The 22,435-nt window shown below is 44.6% G+C and overlaps 1 protein-coding gene across 1 annotated transcript in view; it reads right to left on the reverse strand.

Moving 5' to 3' along the window:
• Window positions 1–1,526: 1,526 nt before the first annotated feature.
• Window positions 1,527–22,435, reverse strand: part of Hs2st (Heparan sulfate 2-O-sulfotransferase) — a 41,440-nt gene continuing 20,531 nt past the window's right edge. Inside the window, exons 6-8 of the mRNA XM_077650313.1 lie at window positions 14,404–14,561; window positions 2,437–8,140; window positions 1,527–2,288 (exon numbers count right to left, since the gene is read on the reverse strand). Coding sequence (XP_077506439.1) covers window positions 7,917–8,140; window positions 14,404–14,561 — 382 coding nt within the window. The 3' untranslated portion in view covers window positions 1,527–2,288; window positions 2,437–7,916. The remainder of the gene's footprint in view (window positions 2,289–2,436; window positions 8,141–14,403; window positions 14,562–22,435) is intronic.

Raw genomic sequence — 22,435 nt, forward strand, 5'->3', positions numbered from 1 at the left:
GACAGGTTACATAGTATTAATGACACAGAACATGAAGTTGCCCTGGACATCAAAAAAGAAAGTCCGTGAAACCAAGACTGGAGGCAAACTGGAAGCAAAAAAAAAAAAAACTTGTAGAGCTATGCATACTGGCTTAGCGCATGCAAAAGTTGGTTGGAATTAGCAGCGTTTCTGGCAGGTAAGGTCAGCCTGGCGCATACATGCAACAAGTGCAGTAGCGCAGGTACAAGCATATTTACAGGCATTTTATGCACACAACAAGCCAATCTGACAAAAAAAAGCTACTTGGCTTTGCTTTTCCATTTCGCGCACGTTTAGCTACTTGGCTTTGTTTTTCTATTTCGCGCATGTTTAGCTACTTGGCTTCGCCTCTCTTTTCGAGCTCGTTTAGGTACTTGGCTTAGCCTCTCTGTTTCGAACTCATTTGGCCACTAGGCTACAGTAAGCTGGGCTTCGCCGCTTTATGAGCCAGCACCACCACTAACGGTGCAGCTTTGCACATTCAGGTCAGGTATCGACACGCTTTCAACAATCCTGTCGGAATGAAGAACATTCACTTCCGCCGACATGGCGAATTTACGAGCATCCGACGGTGCACACTTTTCGCGAATATACGTTGTGGACTCTTCCCCCTCTCAAAGCGGCATTGAACTCAGGAGCTGTGTTTTTTGAGCAATAAAAATGGCGCAGTAACTCATATCTCAGTGGACACCTTAACTGCAGCCTCAGCTGGCGTGCGAGGACAGGGAAAAGAAAGATGTAGAAGAGTGCCGTGAGGAAAAGGATAAAGTAGGGAGTGAAAGAAGAGAGAGAAGTGCCGCCGCATGCCGAGACCAGCCGCTCCAGCGGCGCCCTCCACTACGGCACCTCTTTCTCCCTTCATTCTTTCACTCCCTCCTTTATCCTTTTCCTTACAGCATTGTTCTGCATCTTTTGAAAGCTTACCCACCGCGGTGGCTCAGTGGTTAGAACACTTGGCTACTGAGCCGAAGTACTCGGATTCGAACCCGACTGAGGTGGCCGCGTCTGTATGGAGGCGAAACGAAACGCAAAAGCGCCTGTGTGCTGTGCGATGACTGTCTGATGCTTGTCATTCACTTTAACAAGCCAGGCATCCTTCCATGGAATGATGGCAACACTACCATTGACATAGGTTGTGAGCAGCTGCAATGAATCCTAAATGTTCTAAGATGCATTTTAGTTAAAAGGATGGTTCAGAAGAACGGTATCTCAGACAATGACAGGCCACTGAAAACACTGTGCACTATACAAAAAGAAACAAGACCTAAGGAACTTTAAAATTCGTAAAAATTGTGTGCTGACTGCTCACAGTGAGAGATGGTGTATAAGAGCTTTTTATGAGTGGATTACACATAGCAGGAATTACAAAACTAACACAATATAATTACTGTTTCTTTCCTGACCTCGTAAAATGAGACAAAGCTGGACATTCACCTGTGTACAGCCACGGATGAAAGTAGGAGATGAAAACTTGTGATCAGAATACAAAACTTCTCCACCAAGGCTACAGAGCACGGCCCAGCATTTTATTGCATTGCACTGCACAAAGTCAACACCACAGTTGGTTTCATTCTTAACTATTATATGATGGACTTGAAGCCAGATCCATCCACAGCCTAAGCAAAAGAAGCAAGAGCCACTTTTATACTTTCACTGTCCCAGCGAGGAATTTAATTAGCATTTTTATTACTGCTAGGTTGCTTCCATAACTCCCCTCCCTGCTGCACACATCTACTTGCTGAAAATACATTGAATGGATCCTACTCCAACAATAGATTTGAATTCTACACAACTGCAACCTTGTCTCACTGAGTTGCTTTATTGCTAGTGATTGAAGCGAGGATTAGGCGAAAGCTTGTGAATCATTCAACTTCAGCAGAGTTTAGCCATGGAACCCCGCCTTGCTTATTAATGCAGCAAGCAGTCCAGCGTCAAAAATGCACCAAAATGATCAATGCAGTCCAGTGCAAGTTTTACTCATTTTTTTTTTTCTTGAAGAAGGAAAAGCATTTCAGAGTGATCATTCACAGCTCAAGTACTCTCCAAAAGACAAGTAAAATAATCAAAATGAGGTCACCAATGATAACAAAAATGCCCAATTTCATTATTATGCCTATGATAAATATAAATGAGGTAACAGATTAGGATGATGCATTAGGGCAGTTAGGATGAAAATGCATTATATGTAGTCCTGTTAAGAAATAAACAGAAGATTAGTGCCACAAATAGGGAAACTTAAATATGCAGCATGACACAAGGTTGTAAAACTGACAGCGCGAACAAAGACGAGCACAAAAGACAAGAAAGCGAACGACACGGCGCCGTGTCGTTCGCTTTCTTGTCTTTTGTGCTCGTCTTTGTTCGCGCTGTTTGTTCAAGATGCTTAACCAACTAGCCCGCCAAAACGTGTAAAACTGAACTGCCACAGTATTAACCCTTCCAGGTGCCACTTGCCCTTTCAGTTCGAAACAAACATTTTCTCATTTAAAAAGTATAAACAAGCCTCGATAAAGCCAATTCATCAGTTTAGCAATGCAAAAACACCAATTTATTTTTTTCACACATGCACAAAATTTCCTGGAAAATTGGAGTATCTAAATACCAGATGGAAATCACTTAGTCCTGAAGATGCACATGATGCAAGAAGTAAAAAAAACCTATATTTATATTATTACTAGTGGCGCAATCTGTTTGCATGAAAATAACGGACAACATGCTATCAAGCTCAATGTTTTTTGCTCTTCAGCAATAAAAAGTGCCCTATTTTTGATATGAAAAATGCTAATCAGCCTGAAATTCAAAAACCCGGGCCTAGTTGTAGCCTATTATCAGAAAAAGCAGTGAGTTCACTATATACATAACTGTGTGCATAGCACCTTAAAGGGTTAAAGACCATACAAGTGGCACATATTTTAAGACACCTACATGTAAAATGTTTTCTTGCACAACTGTAAGGCTTTCAACTACTATCCCATGTCGAACAGTTTGAGAAAACACTGGGCTGCATAAGCAGTGCACAAGCTCTGCACAGAATGACAAATTATAAGCAGCTGCACAGTGTACCCTCAAAACATGCTCCTGTGAAAGCAGGGCAATTACAACATTGACCAACAGTTAGCTTTACATGCAGCGACTGTTTCAAAAGTACAACACTGCAGTAACAGCTGGCATTCCTCACAAAACAAAATTTCCAAATTCAGCTGATCACACCCTTTTCATGTTACTATGTCATCGCTGAAAAAACATAACAGGAGCCAGCATGAAGAGTGCACCAAGCCAAAATATGCTTTTGCAATGCAAAGTTTCAGAAAAACAATGCATGGCACTTCCCATACCTCATTTGTCCCATTTATCATTTTCCACTTAAAACCAACCAATGAATCTCTGATTTCTTATCAGCAACTATAAAGCAAGAACACACAGAGTACAACAAATGGCAATTCGAACGCAAGTGCTGCTGTGCACCAACTGTTAACAAACTCCTACTTCTCTGTGATGAAAAAAAAAAGCTAGAGGCAGCTCTTGAATAGACGCCATAAAATTTCATGTGACAATTGACATGAAAGAGGAAAATTAAAGGTGAACAAATATTAATTTTATATTTGAACTGAGTGAAAACTGCTAGCACTACCTGATTCAACTTTAAAATCTTAGTACATTTAAAATTGTAAATAATTTGATGTGACGAATAACTAATCCCAGCAGCATAACTTCTGCAATCCAAGACTAGCATACTGAATATCTTTGAATCAATAGTACCACTTAAGCACACAAATGTTTCTCTTTACTCTTCCCACATGGAAATACGCAGCAGTATTGCTGCAGTAAGCAGCACTGAAATGCGCGACTCATTACGATTAGCATGACTGAAAATCTGCTTGCCCTTATAGTTATTGTTGCTCGCCACTTAGCAGTGAAAGTGTCCTGACAACAACATTGAAACTTACCTATCTTGCATGCAACACTGTTCATTTGTGCCAAAATCGACAAAGACCTCTGACAGCCCTTCACAATGCTAGGCTTAAATTGGTTGGTTCAAAAGTCTTGTACACAGTGTAGTACACTCTCTGACTGGCCACTAGAGTAAAAACAGGTGGTGTAAAGAAAATGTGCCAGCTCCCACAAAACATTTTGCTGCATCAGTGCACAAGGCACTTGCAAAAATGCATTAAGTAGGTTGCCCTTTATAGACATTTCCAGCTTGTTTCTAGTGTTTTATTTTCAAAGCTGTGTGTTGTTGCCTGCAGTAATGTTTTGCACATTTTGTTGCTCTTCAAAGGCTCCAGTAAATAAAGTTCTATTCACTACCATGGATCTCAAGTTTGTGCTCCCATGGTTTTTGTCATAAGCAAGTTCTTGTGCGTTTTCTGGTGTGATGAAAGCTGCTCGTGTTTTCACGATACAGTCGACGACCGATTTTTCAGACCCTCTAGGGACCACGAAAACGACCGAAAAGTCAGGCAGTCCGTAAAATCAAATTTCACCGAGAAAAATCACGAACTTATTGCCAATATGCTGGAGGAGGAGGTGAGTTGTACTGCACACATTTTAAAGCTCCTAATGACTGAATTTCACCGCGCGACAAGTGCACGGATAACGGGTGGCGACCGCTTTCACGAGCTCGGCCTTGCTGTGCTGCCCTCCACATGTCGCCGATGAACACACGGGTTGGGACAAAGTTTAAACCGGAAAGCAAACATGCCGCTGCATTGCTGCTGCGTTGTGCCCGCAGTACGAAAGGCCCGGAACGAGAACACGAAGATGGCGAAACAATAAGAACCAAGAAACGGCCAAAGCAAGCGCTCCGTCAGCGTTGGCCTTCGTCATTAGGCCTAGCGACTAGAGCCAAAATCGGCATCGTATCCGGCGATAAGCACTCTGCGGTGGTTTGCATACAACGAGAGGAGTCTTGCCTGTCATTGAAATGCCAGTTGTTTACGGTTTTACAATAGAAAAGTCAGGGTTGCGGTGCGTTTTGCCGCAGGCACGCTGACCTCACTTTGAAATGCACCACCATTTCCTCCCGCGCTTGCCACCTCCGTGAACTCGTATGCTTTCCACGCGCCTCGCTGCTACCTCTTTTCATATTCGAGACGAAAGACTCGGCATAGATGAATTCCGCGAACTCTGACTGCTTTTCAAGTTCATGTGCCGGAAGACATTAAAGAACAGTATGAATTCGAAACCACGCGGGCGCAATGTGCTGACTCGCGCAGAATTTCAGCATCGGAAGTTAGGAGGCCCCCTTTAAGCTTGAATTTCGTTTCATTTGATCAAGTTTTAGATCTCTCCTGCAGTTTGAATTAATGAGGTTGCACTGTACACATCATATGGCGGCGAGTGCGAACGAGGTCCGAAAAATATAGCAGTCAGTTGCGATGCGTCCGAAATTTCAGGCGCTCTTATACATTGGCTCTATAGGCCATGTCACAGAGATGCAAAAAAGTCCGAATAATCAAGCATGTCTGAAAAACCAGGCGTCCGAATTTTCGGTCGTCGACTGTACTTGCAGTTTGTGCACTGCCATTCCCTGTAAGAACTACTACTAAAGTTTACCCCAGATTACTCTGTCAGACATTTACTGCTATACATTTAATGTACATAAAATTATTCAGAAACATATTCAAAGAAAATGAGAAAGTGAAATGTCATGGTTGCAGCCATTTATGTACGTTTGTTGCATTTTGTCTTTGATCTAAGTAACATTTTAGACAACCAACAAGTGGTGCTCACTAAGCTACACCAATCTAAAATAATTTATTGAGCAAATGTTAATCTCAAACAAATAAATGGTCTTCCTGTTGATTTAAGCTGCTGCGTATTCATTTCTGTGAACTACTACAAGATAAGGTTCTTGGCATTCAATAACCACTCTGACATTCAACCTTCCTTGCAAAATATGATTTAACTGGCTAAGTGCAAGAAACACAGTTCTCTGCAGTGCCAAATTTATAGATGAGAAGCCTGTTAAGAAGTTGAAATAGAAATGAGCTTGGAGCAAGGCATAACTTGACTCCATAAACTAACAACAAAATATTTCTTTCATCACCGCAACTTCAGAACATTTCTGATAGTTTGCAGCAAACAACATATAACACACAAAAATGCAAAGCAAGTCCACGCCTTGCTGCTCAGTGCTAACAAAAAATTGTGCGTATCAGAACTAAAAATACTTTGCATATTTAACTTAGCACAGCCTATGTACAAATACTACAGGGCTTAGTTTGCAAGCTAAGAACATATCCCTTATGACAATGGCAAACAGTATGCTGTAGTAAATGCCAGGAATGTAAAAATATTTAAACAAAACAACAATGTAATGAAGTTAATTCGCCACGAAACCTTGGCATCAATACAGACTCAACCATTACTCAAGATACCAATATACAGTCTGCAAGCAATGTACCAGAGGATAATTATCCCCTTGAAGCAAGCATATAAGTAATTCATATGTGCATATGCACTAATCCATGTTAAAAAAAAAAGCACAAAAGTGACACAGTTCAGTTTCTATGCATGGCTCCGAAAACACAACACTGCTTTATGAAGCAAAAAAGAGACTTCAAAGCATTTCTGTGTAGATGCATGAAAACAAAAGGCTCCAGCCACTGAACATTCATCACTGTTTTAGCCAAAACTATACGATGTACAGGTGCAGATAAAAGTAAACGGAGCACGCTCTCGGCTTCCAACGTTTCCCACGTCTTGCCTAATCGAAACTGCCAGCTGTGGTATGTTCATGCTGGTAGCAGATGCTAGTGCTTGTTCTCATGCACAAACATTTTTCCAGTTTTCTATAGGAACGGTGTGATTGCACTTAGAACCAAAAAGCGCGATCCATTTATGTCCGCACCTTCAGAAATGACCAAAACATGATTGCGACATCAAAGTGCCCTGATGCACTGTGTAGAATTCAGCAGGCATACTGTACCTTGTGCCTATGTTTGAGCATTTCAGTGCCATATTAGTTGGCCAAACCAACCATCATACTATGAATCTGATACCCTGGGTGCCAGTGCATTTTGATCACACGACCACGTTCTGCTTACTTTTGGCCTGAGTGTTAGAGTGACCTCTATTCTACTAGAAACTACCACAGATATGTCTGCCTGCAACCAGGACTATCAAGGGGATGGCAAGACTACTGGCCTGGTTCTTCCGAAGTGGCACTGTATTCTGACACAATAATCAATTAAGCAGACCTGACTTCTTGCTGCAGCTCAAAAGCATAGACTGAAATTGTAGATGGCAGAGCCAAGTGGATCACAGCACTACCACAGTCTGGCAACATACTCATCCAATAACAACAGACAACACTAGTGTGCTTGACAGAAGAAAAGGTCATAGAACAAGAGAACCTTTGGCCAGCAATGGCAGGCCAAAGAGTCATATTCCTCTATGTTTCAATCATAAGCAGGCCACTGCACTGATTGGCTTTCACTATCTAGAACCCTCTCCAAGCAGCCAGGAGCTGGTCCACAGAAAGAATCATGCATTTCATCACGACAATGATGAGAATGCTTCAGGCACAAAAAAGTGGTTGTCAAAGCATGAGCTCTTAGCTCAATATGTAAAGCCACAAGGTTAGTCATCAGTGTAAAATTCACAAAAAGTCTGCAACAGTGTTGCCCAGTGTCTTAAAACAAATTCTTTTTCAAACCATATGTATACTCTAAAAGGCCAACGCAAATGTATGCTTCTCATTATGTCTAGCACCAAGGGCATTTGGTCAGAGCTTTGGTACTTGCCTACTGTGTTCCATTTAAACTTGGCTTTTGAATAAAAAATACGTCAGGCATTTGCACACCCCCGGTAAAATATGGCTCAATAAAAACTGTGCACCTAGCACAGTTTGACTCCAATTCAGGCATTCAGGCAAAGCGTGCTACCACTGATCACTTGGGACGGATCTTTTCATAAAAGAACTGCTGACCAAGTTCCGTCAGCTGCCCATCTCGCGTTGCCACCAATGTCCGCTTCTTGGCAAACTCAAACTGTTCAGCTGCGAATTCGTAGAACTCGTTTTCCATCTGCCAGATTGCTGACTGCTTGAAGTGTTCCACAGTCTCCTCACTTGGCTGCACTTTGTTGAAGGTTTTTCTGAGGTGTGACCTTCTCCCTGCAATCACAAATAAAGTAATTGACCAAAGGTTTCTTGTAAATAGTGCTACAAAAACAGCACTTGAAAGAGAATGCTAAGCTAGTTGGTAATTATACTAGCAAGACAATTACTACTGCAAAAAACGTGGACTAAGGAAAGAGAGCAATTCAACATTTCATTCAGTTTGGTTACATATCAGTATGACAACACCTACTTCTTTAAAGACCATAATCACGAAGTAAGACAGGCTTCCATATGCTCTCGCCCTCCGCTCCACTCCACTTGCTGATGAACCTTTGAACACAGTTCCTCCCTTTTGCCACCCTCCTCACAGACACAATTTGGTCAGTGCATAACCTGTCAACATCCGTGCACAACAAAATGCAGCAGGGAGCAGCAGGCCAGGGTGATGACAATGGTAGATTTTAATGGCACAAAGAGCCATCATTGGCCGAAGAGAATCACAACATAAGGTAATTTCGTTACACAAGGTGGGGTCAAACACCCCTTTTACAAGCATTTCACCTCAGAAAAACTGAGCATCAGGCCAAGGGAAAGCTTGTACACACTGTATCATCAATGGGTATTCAACAGCACTGGGGATCAAACCCCGCACCTCCCACTGTGATAGCAGGCAGGGAGGTGGAAGCATCCTACCAGCGCCTCTGATTATGTTGCGATACTATCTATCAGATTCTCCATCATGATGAAGCATTAGTTGTGTGCTTTTTATCAGCAGAGCTGGCTCTCCTATCTATTTACTTTCTGACCAAAATGATCATTGATACATTGGCCTGTCTGGCTGATGTAGCATTTTCCATATGACAATGGAATTCTGTACACCACATTAGTCCTTCAATTCACGAAGAGCGTACAATGCCTTTTTTCAAACAAAGCACTTGTCTAGTTACTCTCGTCCCTTCGTCCATGGCCTATTGCACTAGTTATAACAACTTGCAGTACCCTCAAGCTTTCAATTCAGAACTATTCGACACAGTGGGCTAACTTCAAATGCTATTAAAGCACCAGTAAAAAAAAAAGTGCTTCTAAGTATACTCTTCTAATTATGCCAAGAAATTTTACTCTTGATCGTGTCATACTGAAGGATACTGCACAGCGCCTTAACCAGGGTGAGTTATCATGGATAACTATAAATTTAACCGAAAACTCCATCCATTTCATTGTTTGCTTTTGGCATCCCAGCCGAGCAATACTCCGAGCATTTCTTGCTTCGCTAGTTTTGCCATTTTCACAACTCCTGGACTTGCCACTGTCTCCTCCTGTGACTGACTAATGTATTTTCTCTGCTTGAACAGTGTTTTTTTTTATTTTAAACTTCATTTTGAAAGCCGCTTGTTATGTCAGCATTGTGCTAATCACTACTGTTTTTATTCCTTCTGTTCAAGCTTTCACCTTCTGGCTGCCTTTTACAAACTTTTACACCTCTGCAGAGTCTTTACCTTCAGTTTACGCATGTCAATGTCACCGCTACCGATGTGTTGATGCCCAATGTTTTTACACACTAATTGCATTTTGCTCACAGAGTTTTCGATTTTACTTTTTGTAACATTTAACACATAGTGCCTTTCGTGCAGCACATTGCCACCTCTGTACACTCACAATGATAAAAAACACCACTGTCGTATATGTCTGCCGGGTTCCACATGTAAAAGCTGGCAGCTGGCCATGCTTAATAAATATTCACTAGGTACTTCAGAATAACGGGCTGAGGGGCGAGTTGGTGCATGATGAAATGGTTGGTGCTAGAAAAGGAGGGCTGAACTGTGTACTGTGCGAGTTGTCATGCACTGTGCGACTTTTCAGCCCTCCATTTCTAGCGGCGCTCTGTTGTGTTTTTTTTTTTGGAGAATTTTAGTTATTCGTTTTATCTTTTCGTGTTTGTTGTTTTTCGGTTTCTGACTGCTTTTGCTTCATTAGTTTTATTCTGCTTTTGCTACGATTGTTATTTGTTATTGGTTTTTTACTTTGACTGCTTTTGCTTCTCATGTATGACTCTGCTATTACTACGATTGTTTGACACTGCTTTTGCTAAGAGATGGGCCCCCTCCTTTTAATTTTTTTAATTCTTTTATCAGAATCTGTTACTTTATCTGCAGGGGTTAAATTTTCTTGTCCGTTATCCTGATGTTGCTGCTTTTTTCCACGTGCTGGGTTCGGAGTGATAATGCGATGAGTCTCATGCTTGCGCTGCATGTTTAAATATGCCACTTTTCCGTACAATAAACAGTTGGTAGTGTGCGCATGTGGTGTCTCTTTCTTGTTAGTGTCCTTGTTAGCGCCGCCCCTCATTTTATTCACTAGGTAGCACAGTGCTTGTCAAGTGCATATGTAGTGCCTCTCATTTTCCGGTAAAACCTTATATTGCCCAATATTTGCACCTTGAACACATTTTGTGAAAATCAAGTTAAACACGAGCAGGTATCCTTCGCTTACTTCCTAGGAAGGACTACAGCTGCCAGAGCAAGAGGTAGTGTAGACCACAATATGACCCAGAAATGACGTTTTGTACTTTACCTGTTGATGCAGTTGTACTTTGTTCTGGTTTTATAAAGATTTCCAGAGTGATCTCTGATTCATTTATATCATAAACCAGCAGTTATCCCATACTCCGTTGCATACATAGCAGGCAATGCTGCGGAGGCTGAGGAAATAGTGCATCCGCGAAACCATATTACTCTGCCGCATACCATTCATTCTTCTCGAAACTCTGGTGAGTCTTTGGGAAAACAGAGAGTGGTATAAAACGAAGTGGTAGCACTGAAAATCACAGTCGGGACTGTGAGGCGCTCAGTGTTTGGGCTCCCTGGCTATGATTTTCACCGAATGAGAACTACTTTTTATGCGCGGATTGAATAAGAGTGATTCGCCCTACCATCCGCATGACATACCGCCACATCTAGTTCTTGCTTCTCGAAATCTCAATGAGTCACAGGACAAAAATGTGGCAAGAGGTAAAACGAAGTCCAGGAGGTGCCAGTCACGGCACTTAAGGTTTGTTGCAACGAAATATGCTTCTGTTCACTTTGGTTGTATGCTGGACTACTTTTTGGGCGCAAACTTTGCCTGCGCTAACAGGCACGCTAGCTTTAGCAACATTGCCTGCTATGAATGAAACGGAGCATACATAGGAAAGTTGACAAGTTTAGAGGCACCTACTGGCAGAGGCCTTTGGCCTTTCTAATTAACCTCAACCCTACACGGTCAAAATAAATACGACTCTTCGTAGTATAGTTTGCCAGGGAAAAGAGCAGAAAGCACCACACAAAAAGCAGCGCATATTTTGAACATATTCTGGAGCGGTGTATTCCTTTGCTTGTTGATGACTTTAAACCTCTTTTAGCACCTGCTATCTGAGCCGTGCCTTAGATAGTTATGCATAATTTCGAAAGATGCATGCTAAATCCAGCAGACAAAACACAGGCACTGGCCTGGCCACTCACTGACATCTTCGTAGTGAGTACTACCCATGCTGAGGATGTCCTGCTCCAAAGCTGTTGTGTGTTTCAAATGACTGCTCTCGTACTGAATGTTTTTAGTAGTGAACACGGTAAGGCAGATGGGTATAGCATAGATGTGGAAATACTGCTCAAGGGGATGGTAGTCTCCGTGACGAAACTACTGCAATACATGAGAAAAAAATACCTTGCCTGGTGAACACTTGGTAAAGTCTGCCATTTGAATAGCTTGTGAAAATAATCGCCTCAACTTACCCTATTTACATGCATGTAACGCAACCACGATTGTAACGCTAGGATCGATTTTTTTTATGGGCATAAAACAGGGGAAAAAAGTACATGAATGAAATGCAGAGAATGAGGCTGCCGTATACCGCAAGTTGGGTAGAAGTTTACAAACAAAAGTACCCCTAAAAAAATGGCTTTCCTGCTGCTCGTCTTCACTGGAGGGCTGCCTTCGAGCATAACACAGTGCGGCAGTTGCTACCGCTCTTGTCGCAGGAAGGTTCCCGTGTTCCTTCTTTTTCACAACCATGGAAAAGACTATCAGATAAGACCACTATCAAGATAAGCATGGAGCCCTGCCACACTGCCACAGTGTAATTGTAAGCACTTAAGAAGCCTCGTCGTAAAAACTAAACTTCTCCCAGTTGCTCAACCGCATGGCAAATCATGCCTCCCAAACATCAGTGAGCATCCTGGGTAGCATTTAAACAAATCTCCATCTTACGTGCAGAGTTGTAGGAAAATTGAGCGTCAGCACACAAGTTCGATGTTGCTGAGAAGTATGGTCACCTTAGTTAAATATTTACAGCTCGGAGCTAGCATTAATCGATCAATAAGACATTCCAACTTTTTTTGTGTGTTTCTTTTTCCATGCCACAAAGTTGGCGGCCAAACTGTATGACACATTAACCAATGCATGCGAGTAATTACGGGAAGGTGTGCCTTTGTTGCCGTATAATTTTGATTATGATGCCCGTAATATTCAATTCACGAGGGATGACTTTCCATATTCAGTAAAAAAAAAACTTGTTACATTTAAGTAAATATGGTATATCATTAAATGTCCCACATCAAATTGAGTAATCATATTTACTTATAGCTGCCGTGGTGGCTCAGTGGTTACGGTGCTCAAATGCTGACCCGAATGACACGGGTTTGATCCTGGCCGCGGCAGTTGCATTCCATCTAAATGCTAGAGGCTGGCATACTGTGAGTAATTGGCACATGTTAAAGAACCCCAGATGGCCGAAATTATCCAGAGGCCACCGCTAGCGTCCCTCCTAGCCCAAGTTGCTTTGGGATGTTAAGCACCATAAACCCATATTGACTTACCGTAAAAACCAGACTAGAGGTTGGAACGGAATATAGGTCAACCCCCCAACTAACCAATTATAAAAATGAAAAAAATCTTTTTCAATTGAAAAAGTATCGAAAGACACCGTTACTTTGAAATAAATGCGACTCTACAGGTTGCACGGTGGTGACGGTATTTATTTTCATTTAAATGCTGCTCGTATGTACACCCAGCCAATTTTTTAACAGTATCGCGCACCCATCGACCCGCGTGTTTGTTTCTGGCACACAAAAGTACGGCGCCGTAGAGCAAAGCCTTTCCTCTTCATCAATCGCTGCACCCAGGATGGCGAGCCCTTGAATTACGCCCTCGTGAGTCTAGAGCGACGCGCAACCTCTACCACTTTCACGCGGATGTAATCGGCAGACACAGGCAGCGATCTTGCACGCAGCGCAACCTTCCCTTCCTACGCTGCAGTCCGCCGACGAAATGATGTTTTTTTCTGGTTGCTGCAAGATGTATGAGCAGCTTCTGCCTCTGCCAGTACTGAATGCTCTTTTTTTTCGGATACTCCAAATTTGCGCTGTGCCGCCAGGTTGCCATGAGCTTCCGCACACTGAGTTGTGTTTTTCTGTTCTGCTCATTTTGAAACAAAATGTGAAAAAGCAGCCTTTAACCAAAATAGCTTTGCAACAACAAAAATGCAAAACGGCTGTGCGACAACATCGCCACGCCGCACTGCTGCTGATGGCGATGGTGATGGAGGCTGTTGAAAGACTTCCGTAGTTTTTCCGCCAATGACCAGTATATAAGACAGGGGTCGACTTTTCGCCATGGTTTTTTGAAAAAAATTTCAACCTATATTCCGGTTTTTACGGTACATTTGCTCGCAAAAATGACCTGTATAAACCTTGAACTATTCAACGGATTTTCAGAAACCTGACTGATACCTGATATAGAATGCAAAATAGCACCCTGTCCTTGCCCCCCCAACCACTTACAATCTCAGTTACAAAAAAAAAACAAGAAGGATTTGGTTTTAAGGGAGTTTATCGTCCCAAAGTGACTCACGCTATGAGGGACATCGTAGTGAAGGGCTGTGGAAATTTCGACCACCTGGGGTTCTTTAATGTGCATGGAGATCACACAGTACACAGGCCTCTAGAATTTAGCCTTCATCTAAATTCGACCGCCACAGCCGGGATCGAACCCGTGTCTTTCGGGTCAGCAGCCGAGCGCCATAACCACTGAACCACAGCGGCGGCAAAACATCAAAAGGAAGGGCCCTATGTATACGAGTTGGTTTTCTATCTGTTTTTCTGCACTAGCCAAGCTTGAAGTATAAATTTTCCACAAGAATAAACAACAGCAATAAAGACATAAATGAGATCAACTATCTCATCCAAGAGCCAAACTTATGATCACTAACTCAGTGTTGTAACTACACAGGTATACTGCTTCATTGTTTTCTACACAAGCTGGTCGCATACTGTGTTGTCACCTACCTGAGAGAAATTTGTTGGTGGCCCCTTTGAAGATGCGAGGAAAAGAAACCTCAAGCATGGCCACAAATTCTTGGAGTTGTTCTGTAAGTCCAACAAGGAAATAATGGTTCACCAGGTTGTGTTTTGCTTGCTCCAGGGCCCATGGATTTCCTGGAATCCTGAAAGAAAATCAACAAGTTTCTTAATTTCTTTTTTTATTTGATAGCAGGAACATGCAACACTAAAGCACAAAAGTGTTTAAATAATGTTCCACTCCTTTATCTCAACAAACAACACAAATGTAGTGCACAGTATAACAAAAAAACAAATGTAGAGCAAAACCAATTTATCGTGAACATGAATTCATCAAATAAATGTAGTGGTGATGGCAATCTGCTGAATTCTTACAAGATCAATGTTTTTCTGCGTGTCGATTCCGAATATGCCATTTAATTTTTTGTAACTCATGCCTGTACACTTGTGTGATATGTTGTGTATCTTTTTGCTGCGAGCACTTAATCCTTTCAGGTGCCATTGTTTGTTCTCTTCAAAAACAATTATTTTTCCACCTAAACAGTATATTCAAGCATCAAGAATGGCAATTTGTTAGCTTTCTAGCGTGAAAGCCCAGTGAGCAAGATTTTACAAGCATACGCAAAATTCTGCACAAAATGTTAGACTGGTTAGAAATACCATATTTACTCGGCTGCGTTTGCTTTCTGGAGCCAGCGAAGCAGAGCAGATTCCTCATCTTGATACGTGGGAGCCCGCACTCGTGACCGCTTCGAAGAATATGTCTTGCCATAAGCCTCTAGTATTTTTGACTTGTTGCTCAGTATTGTGGACAACGTCGAGAGGGGCACGCCGTGCCTTTTAGCCAACTCTGTCTTGGAACAAGCGTTCCTGCCTGCTTCTTGGATCAAACAGAACTTCTGCTGCAGCGTTAAAGTCTTGTACTTTGGCATTTCGTTCGCTGGTACGGTCACAAAGCTAGCCCTTCTGCACAGCCCAAAAGAAAAACAGCGGCACAGTAGCCGACCCCTAACCGCCGTGCACAACACAAAGAAATGGCACTGGCGAGACCTGCGTGGTGGTGGTGGCGGCGTACTTGCAGCGTCAGAGGCACGGGGGAAGAGCGGTCGCGGTACGGAACACATGCTCCCACTGATGCTGTGCGAAGAGAGGGTGAAGCACGATTGCCGCCTGTGCACGTTGCACGTCTACCCCATCGCGCGCTTTTGTCACTCCTGTTGCGGTGCGGACGTTTCGATGGCCTTGTTCAAATCTCGGGCCCTGGTTGCAATTCGGGATGGCGGACGGAGACATCGTGCCCATTTCCATTGTATTCAGCGGTAGAGCTGGTGAAAGCAGCCTGGGCGGAGGTGACGGCCACTGGCGAGCAGAACTGCTTCCGCAAGGCCGGCTTCGTCGACACAGTGTCTGATGCCGAGCCTGATGCTTCGGAAGATGACCAGCCCGGCGGCGATTTGTGGCAGTGCGTCGTCGACTCCGACATGGGAGGTCATGACATTGGTTGGAATGATTTTATTTCTGTCGATGATGACGCCAACACAGCAGAACCGTGCACAAACGAGGGCATCGTTTCTGAAGTGTGGGACGAGAGTGACGTGGAGGTATCAGATGAGGATGAAACTTCGGAGCGAGCACCCATAAGCGCGCCTGTAGCAATTAGCTACATAGAGAGCCTCAGAAAGCTTGTCTATGCCAAGGGCCTCCACGATAGCACACTTCTGCTTTAAATAAACTGGAAACCTCCCTCACTGGATCTGCGCTGCGGAAACAGACGTCCATCATGGACTTTTTTGCAAAGAAAAATTTTGTTTTTGGCAAGCAACTGTCTTCAAATCTGTGGTCCACTTACACGAACTTCGGGATATAACGAACGGACGCTGCCTGACGCACATGTTCGTTATAAGTGGGCTCGACTGTATGACACGTTTCCCTTTGCCGGCAGCCACAAAAGTGAATCAAAGTAGCAAACTCCAAAAATGACAACTACATCGCGAACCACGCTGAGATTCATTACTGGTCTTTAAAGGGACCATGGAACAATATTTACAGTAGACTCCCGTTAAGAAAAACTTGGTTAAGATGAATCCTCGGTTAAGACGAACAACTGAGACCATTTCGTTGGTTCCTCATGGTGCTCAATGCTTAAAGAACCTGCTTAAGGCGAAAGGTTTTGCACGTGATTTGGTGAAAACGAACTTTCACAGCGACTGCAAACCCTGGAGACCCAGCGCAAAGCACTCGCAGAGCATCTGCGTGGCACTGTCGAGCAAAGGAAAAATATATACAGTCGCCGAACGATTTTTCAGACTCGAAGGGACCCGAAAAATGGTATGAATAATCAAACAGTCCAAAAAATCAGTGAAGTACAAAAAAATATCTTTATTGAGATGAAATCGGCTTAAAAATGTCACTGATTTTACCTTGCGGAAAAATTTCTCATGCGGACGATGATTTGCGCTTGTATTTGCGCCAAAGTTGTGCTTTCACTGTACACGCTGGACAGCACGGTCACCGCATTTAGTTGGAATACTTCCCATGCTTTTTTGACAGACCCAGCGGGGCCATGTTGTCCACAACCCAAGTGTGCACCACACCGCTCGTTAAACACACGCAAAGGCACTTTTCTTTCAAAGTGGCGGAACCACCGAACACAATCACGAAATGGTGAACAAATGTAACTTCGTGAAGACCGAGCGCCACTCGGTCGACGCGGTCAGAGAAACCCAAGTGACGAAACGGCGAATGGCGAACATATGAGACCCGCCATGGTGGCTCAGTGGTTAGGGCGCTCGGCTACTGATCCGGAGTACCTGGACTGGAACCTGACCACAGTGGCCGCGTTTCGATGGAGGCGAAACGCAAAGGTGGCCATGTGCTGTGCGATGTCAGTGCACGTTAAAGATACCCAGGTGGTCGAAATTATTCCGGAGCCCTCCATTACGGCACCTCTTTCTTCCTTTTTTCTCTCAGTCCCTCCTTTATCCCTTCCCGCCGAGATGTGAGATAGCTCTTGCACAATTTCCTTCCCCCAACAACCAATTTTCAACGTATGGGACAAGCGATAACTGCCCGCGGCAACGTCGGCAACAAAAGCAAGTTGACGGCGATGACAATCCGGCTGCCACCTCGAGGTGTCAGAGATCGCAGGGACCTCTACTGGCAACAATGAGGTACCGAAAGTTTGTCAAGCCAAGCCAACTGCAGCATAAATCCACCTCAATCCAAGATGGCACCTTTTGCACCGGCGAAAAGACGATAAGATGGCAGATTTTGGCCCACAGACGACTGAAATTAGTCCGAAAAATCGAACTTTCGGACTTTTGAAGTACGAAATATCCGTCGCGAATATGTATGCGCTTCTATGGGGTGACTGACGGCGCCTCATCGAGGTCCGAAATATCCTACAAGTCCGAATTATTGGAGTCCGAATTACCCGTCGGCTACTGTATAACGCTTTCACTCAAGAAAACGTGCCCCAACAAGATAGCTTCTGTGCAACTTTGTGTAGTTGTGCAGAGAAGCTGCCTTGCAGGGAAGCTTTCTTGACAATGCAGAAAAGGCAGGGCACCTTCGCCCCTGCCTGTGCATGGCGCTGAGATGCCAGATCTCGGAATCGTGCACGCGTCACATGCCATGTGTTGCCACCGGCGGACTAAAGGCAAATAGGCATGGAGTAGACCTGCTCTTTGACTCAGAGCTTACACAGTTGAAAGCCGAATTTTCAACTAACACCACGCCATAATACGAGTCATTGCGGCATAGAGATGGCCAGATATTGCCACTGCATGGGCACTGCGTGCGCCGGGCGGAAAGGTAGATGGTGCCCCTGCTCGTAGAGTTAATAACAGCTACACCGTGGAAGGAGCAAAGTTAAGAGAGATGCACAGCTACCCAGCTGGGAACCTTCAGTGCACTGGGTGCCTCAAAAGTCAAGTCAGAAACAAAATATCCTCGTGTTTGGCGCTCTTTGGCCCTACATGCCCCTTGTGCCAAACAAACCTAGCATCATCAAAAAAAAAAAAAGCAGTCACTCCAGAAGAGAGAGAGCGGAACACAGACGGTGAAACGAAGAAAACTAGACCAATGCTGCTTTCAAGTAGGACAATGCGACTTTATTTTATGCCTTCAACTCAATGTTCAGCTCACTTAATGCATAGTGCCATACATGTTCCATTTGCAACTATCCTCTCACTGCAAGGTCATTTTATTCATCGTTTCCATGTAACACATATTTTAACATGCACAGTGTGCGTACATATCTTTTTGGGGGGCGCTTCTATCAAGACGAACTTCCAATAAGACTAACCAATTTTCTGGACCCTTCAAGTTCGCCTTAAAGGGAGTCAAGTTACTTTACTAAGGTTAGGAAAAGAGCACTAGCAATCAGTAATCCATCATTCATTACTGCACCACAAATTTTTTAAAGCTAGCTTCATTAACACCAAAGGCACTGGTGATTAAAAATGATGCTCCTCCTCCCTCAACTCTTATGTGCCGACACCTCAAAGAAAAGTACAGAAAACATGTTGGGACTACGCTTGGCTGCATCTCATCTTGCCATGCCACCTGGGCACAGCCAATGAGAAGGCTTGCCCAGATTCCTCTCTCTACATCAGACGAGGAGGGGCGGCTAAGAATGCATGGTGCGGTGCCACCCAAATCGGCTGCTAACAGCGATTTTTTAAAGATTATTTGTAAATTACAGGCCACATGAAGAGCCTTTAAATATGGCTCGAATACTCATAAATACCATCTCTACAAATATGTTCCATTAGTATCACAAGCATTTCAGGGTCCCTGTAAGAGACTAACAATGAACGAGATCTAGGCAGACATGCAAGAAACACTGCGAGCAAAACTGTGGCCTGCATTACACAACAGCAAACCGGTGGGTGGATTACTGCATTGAAAAGAGGGTGGCAGACTATCAGAGATGAACATTAGTTCCATTGATCGGATAGTGCATCGATGGTAGACAATGTGGCCCATGTCCCTAATCTCACCATGCAAGATAACTGTGTGACCTAGGAATTAATAGCAAAACAAGTGGGAATGTCACATGCACATGTACATGTCACTACCCAGTCTCAGCTGTACCCTAGGAAGGTTTCTGCAACATGGACACCACAAAATCTGACAGTGCTACATATGCAACAATGGCTGGTGATTGCTGCAGCTCACTTGAAGCATCTCAGCACCAGCCAGAAGGCTTTGGTTAGTTGCCCATCAAAGGTTAAATATAGGAACACCATCCTGACCCAAAAATGAAGCACCAGTCAAAAAAGGGAAAACATTCCAACTTCCCACTATCAAAAAAATTCCTAAAGCACAAATTTGCAAGAATGTCATGGCCTCCATCTAGTAAGACTAGAGGAATTCTGAAGGTGGATTACCTCCTAAAACACTGGGCAATGAATGCCGAATATTGCTCAGACCTTTTTAAAAGAGCTGAAGGCTACCATTTGGAGGAACATTCTGGAGAGCTGGAGCATGACATCATTTTCCTTCAGGACAACCCTGCCACACAATGCGCCATTCACTGGAAGCAACCAATGCCTAAGGCTTTGCACTATTACAGCACGCCTTTTATCTGCCTGACCTTTCACCGTACCACTTTCACTTGCTCCCTGCAATGAAGAAAAACACGAAAGCAAACCATTTTTAACAGACGGTGCAGTTATGGCTGCTCGTGCTGTGTGGCGCAACTCCCAGGAGGTACGCCTTCTTAACAGATGGTTTAGCAAACCTTGGACACAAATGGGAAAAAGTGTGTGAATGTGCAGGGGGAGAATGTAAAAAAGTCCTGGAGTATCACCACTTTCAGAACAACCACAAGGCATTTAGGCACAAAACAAACACTTGTATATCCCCTTCAGTTGCGAATAATAATCGAGTGAAGAAAAAATTTTTATGCAGCAAAACCTTATTCATACATTTTTTTTTTAATTGCGGGGAAAAAAGTATTATCCGGGAAAACGTATGATCCAAACCGCCTGATTTTGAGAAATGCAGCTCTTGAATGAGGTAAAAAGACATTTATTGACAATTTCACCTTATAAAAATGTCGATTGGCATTTCTTGGCATAAGACCTGAAGAGATCCTATTCCAGTGCTCGCTGAATTCAGTCCGCGTTCGCGCTGTCTTTAGCGCGGAAGGAATTCGTAACGCATCCGATCCGTCGACGGCAGTAACGAAAGTAACCAAAATCTCTTCCTTGTCATTTTCATATGCTTCGCCCTTTTGCACCCAAGTACCCTGGAAAAGCCACCGCAGTGTTTCTGCTTTTTTAAGCTGCGTTTCCCAGACCCGGCCAGTTAAGTTGTCGGGCTGGTACTCAGGGACCGATCACGCGCGCACCCCGAAGCCGGTGGCTTGGCCCCCTTGGTTTGTGTGTGTTAGCTGTTTTTGGGGCTCCTCGAGAAGCCGCCATCCAGGTGCCGCCGAAATGGGTTTGTTTTGAGACAAACGCAGCAGACGGCGGCAACGACGGTTAACCGGCAGTGAGGAGGCCCGTCCTTGTAAAGTCACACTCGGGCCGCAAGACGCAGCCGACGCGCGGAGCCCTGGGGTTTCGAGAGGGGGTCGCATGTAAATTTATTGCTTTCAACGGCGGACCAGCCGCGGGACGGGCCGGACGCCTTGGAGCGGGCAGCAGAAAAGGGGAGCGCGACCAGGCCAGCGCGCGGTTCGGACTGGGTGTTCGGTTTCCCTGAGCTTCCGCTGGTGGTTTTAGTGCGTTTGTGTCTGTGTGCTGTAACCAAGCGGAAATGCGCAACACCTTCGTGGAATTCGCGCGGTGCCCTCGAGACAACAACAACGTGAGCGCCGGCGTGCTATTGGCTCCTTCAGTTTGAACGAAATTCTCCTGATTGGCTCTGAGAAGCGCATTTCCTATTGGTTACAAAAAGGGTCCCCAGAATGCTGGGCGAAGGGATTTAAGAGCGAGCTTTTGGAGCTAATGGGAGATCGAAGGGAAGGTCGCCTGTGATCGCCTGTGTAATAAAGAGATAGTGTCCCGAAGAAGTTGTCCAGTCTGTTCCGCAACGTGTCGCCGGATCACCGAACCATCAGAAGACTTCAAGATCAACACCATCGATCGGTCGATCACCAACATCGATTGATCATCCATCCACCAACCACATTTCAAAATTAACTGGCGCAGTCGACAGAATGATTCCGGCGGCTTTCTGCGGAGCGGACACGGACATGGGCACTATGGGACACCAGCGAAGGGCGACACCTTGGTGAGAGACCCCGCCGCTGCGGCTGATCATCGTGACAAGGGGGTGCCGTTGTGGAGGAAGTAAGCGAGCTCCTGGGGACGGGCTTCGGAGGCTGTTGGGAGCGAAGAGAGGCGACATTCTGGTGCGAAGCCTCTGGAGCTGTTGGAGTCGAAGAGGGGACAGCAGTTGAGGAGAGTCTTGGACGAAGACTGCTGCAAATCTGCGGAGCAACGAGGAGGCAATGAGAGGCCTCCGAGCAAGAGAGTGCTGCAGCCGTTGGGAAGGACGAGGCGGCATCTGACTGAGAGGTTCGGAGAGGTCGCAGGAGCCATGGGCAGTGACGAGACAGCAGAGTGAGTCCCCCTTCCCATTTGCTTGCCTCCGTAGCGCTCAAGCCGCAGGGTTAGAGAGCAACGGGTGTGATGGCCGCATTCAGGTGTTTTGAGTGGGCATTACACCAGGCGTGCATTAGGGTCCAGGCAAGGTAGTTACCTTGAAAATGAGCTGGACGATGTCAGTCTGGAATCTCTCGAGCGCGAACTAGCGATAGCCGAACAAGAGTGCAGGCAGCTGAAAGAATCTCTCCTTAAAGAGCGAAGTGCACAGCAGGAGGCGGCACCGCTAGAGAGAGCTCAGAGCCGAGCACCCCCTCCGGGTAGAGGAGATGGCAGCGAATCGCTGAGCAGTGTAACAGAGGATGTGGTTGGTTGCTGCAGCTTGAAGCCGGTAGGTATTGAGAGCACTTCGAGCGAAGCGCAAGTCCCGGCAAACAATGTAGAGACCGCTGCCGCATTCA

This window comes from Amblyomma americanum, chromosome 1 (assembly GCF_052857255.1).
Source record: "Amblyomma americanum isolate KBUSLIRL-KWMA chromosome 1, ASM5285725v1, whole genome shotgun sequence".
Taxonomy (NCBI): domain Eukaryota; kingdom Metazoa; phylum Arthropoda; class Arachnida; order Ixodida; family Ixodidae; genus Amblyomma; species Amblyomma americanum.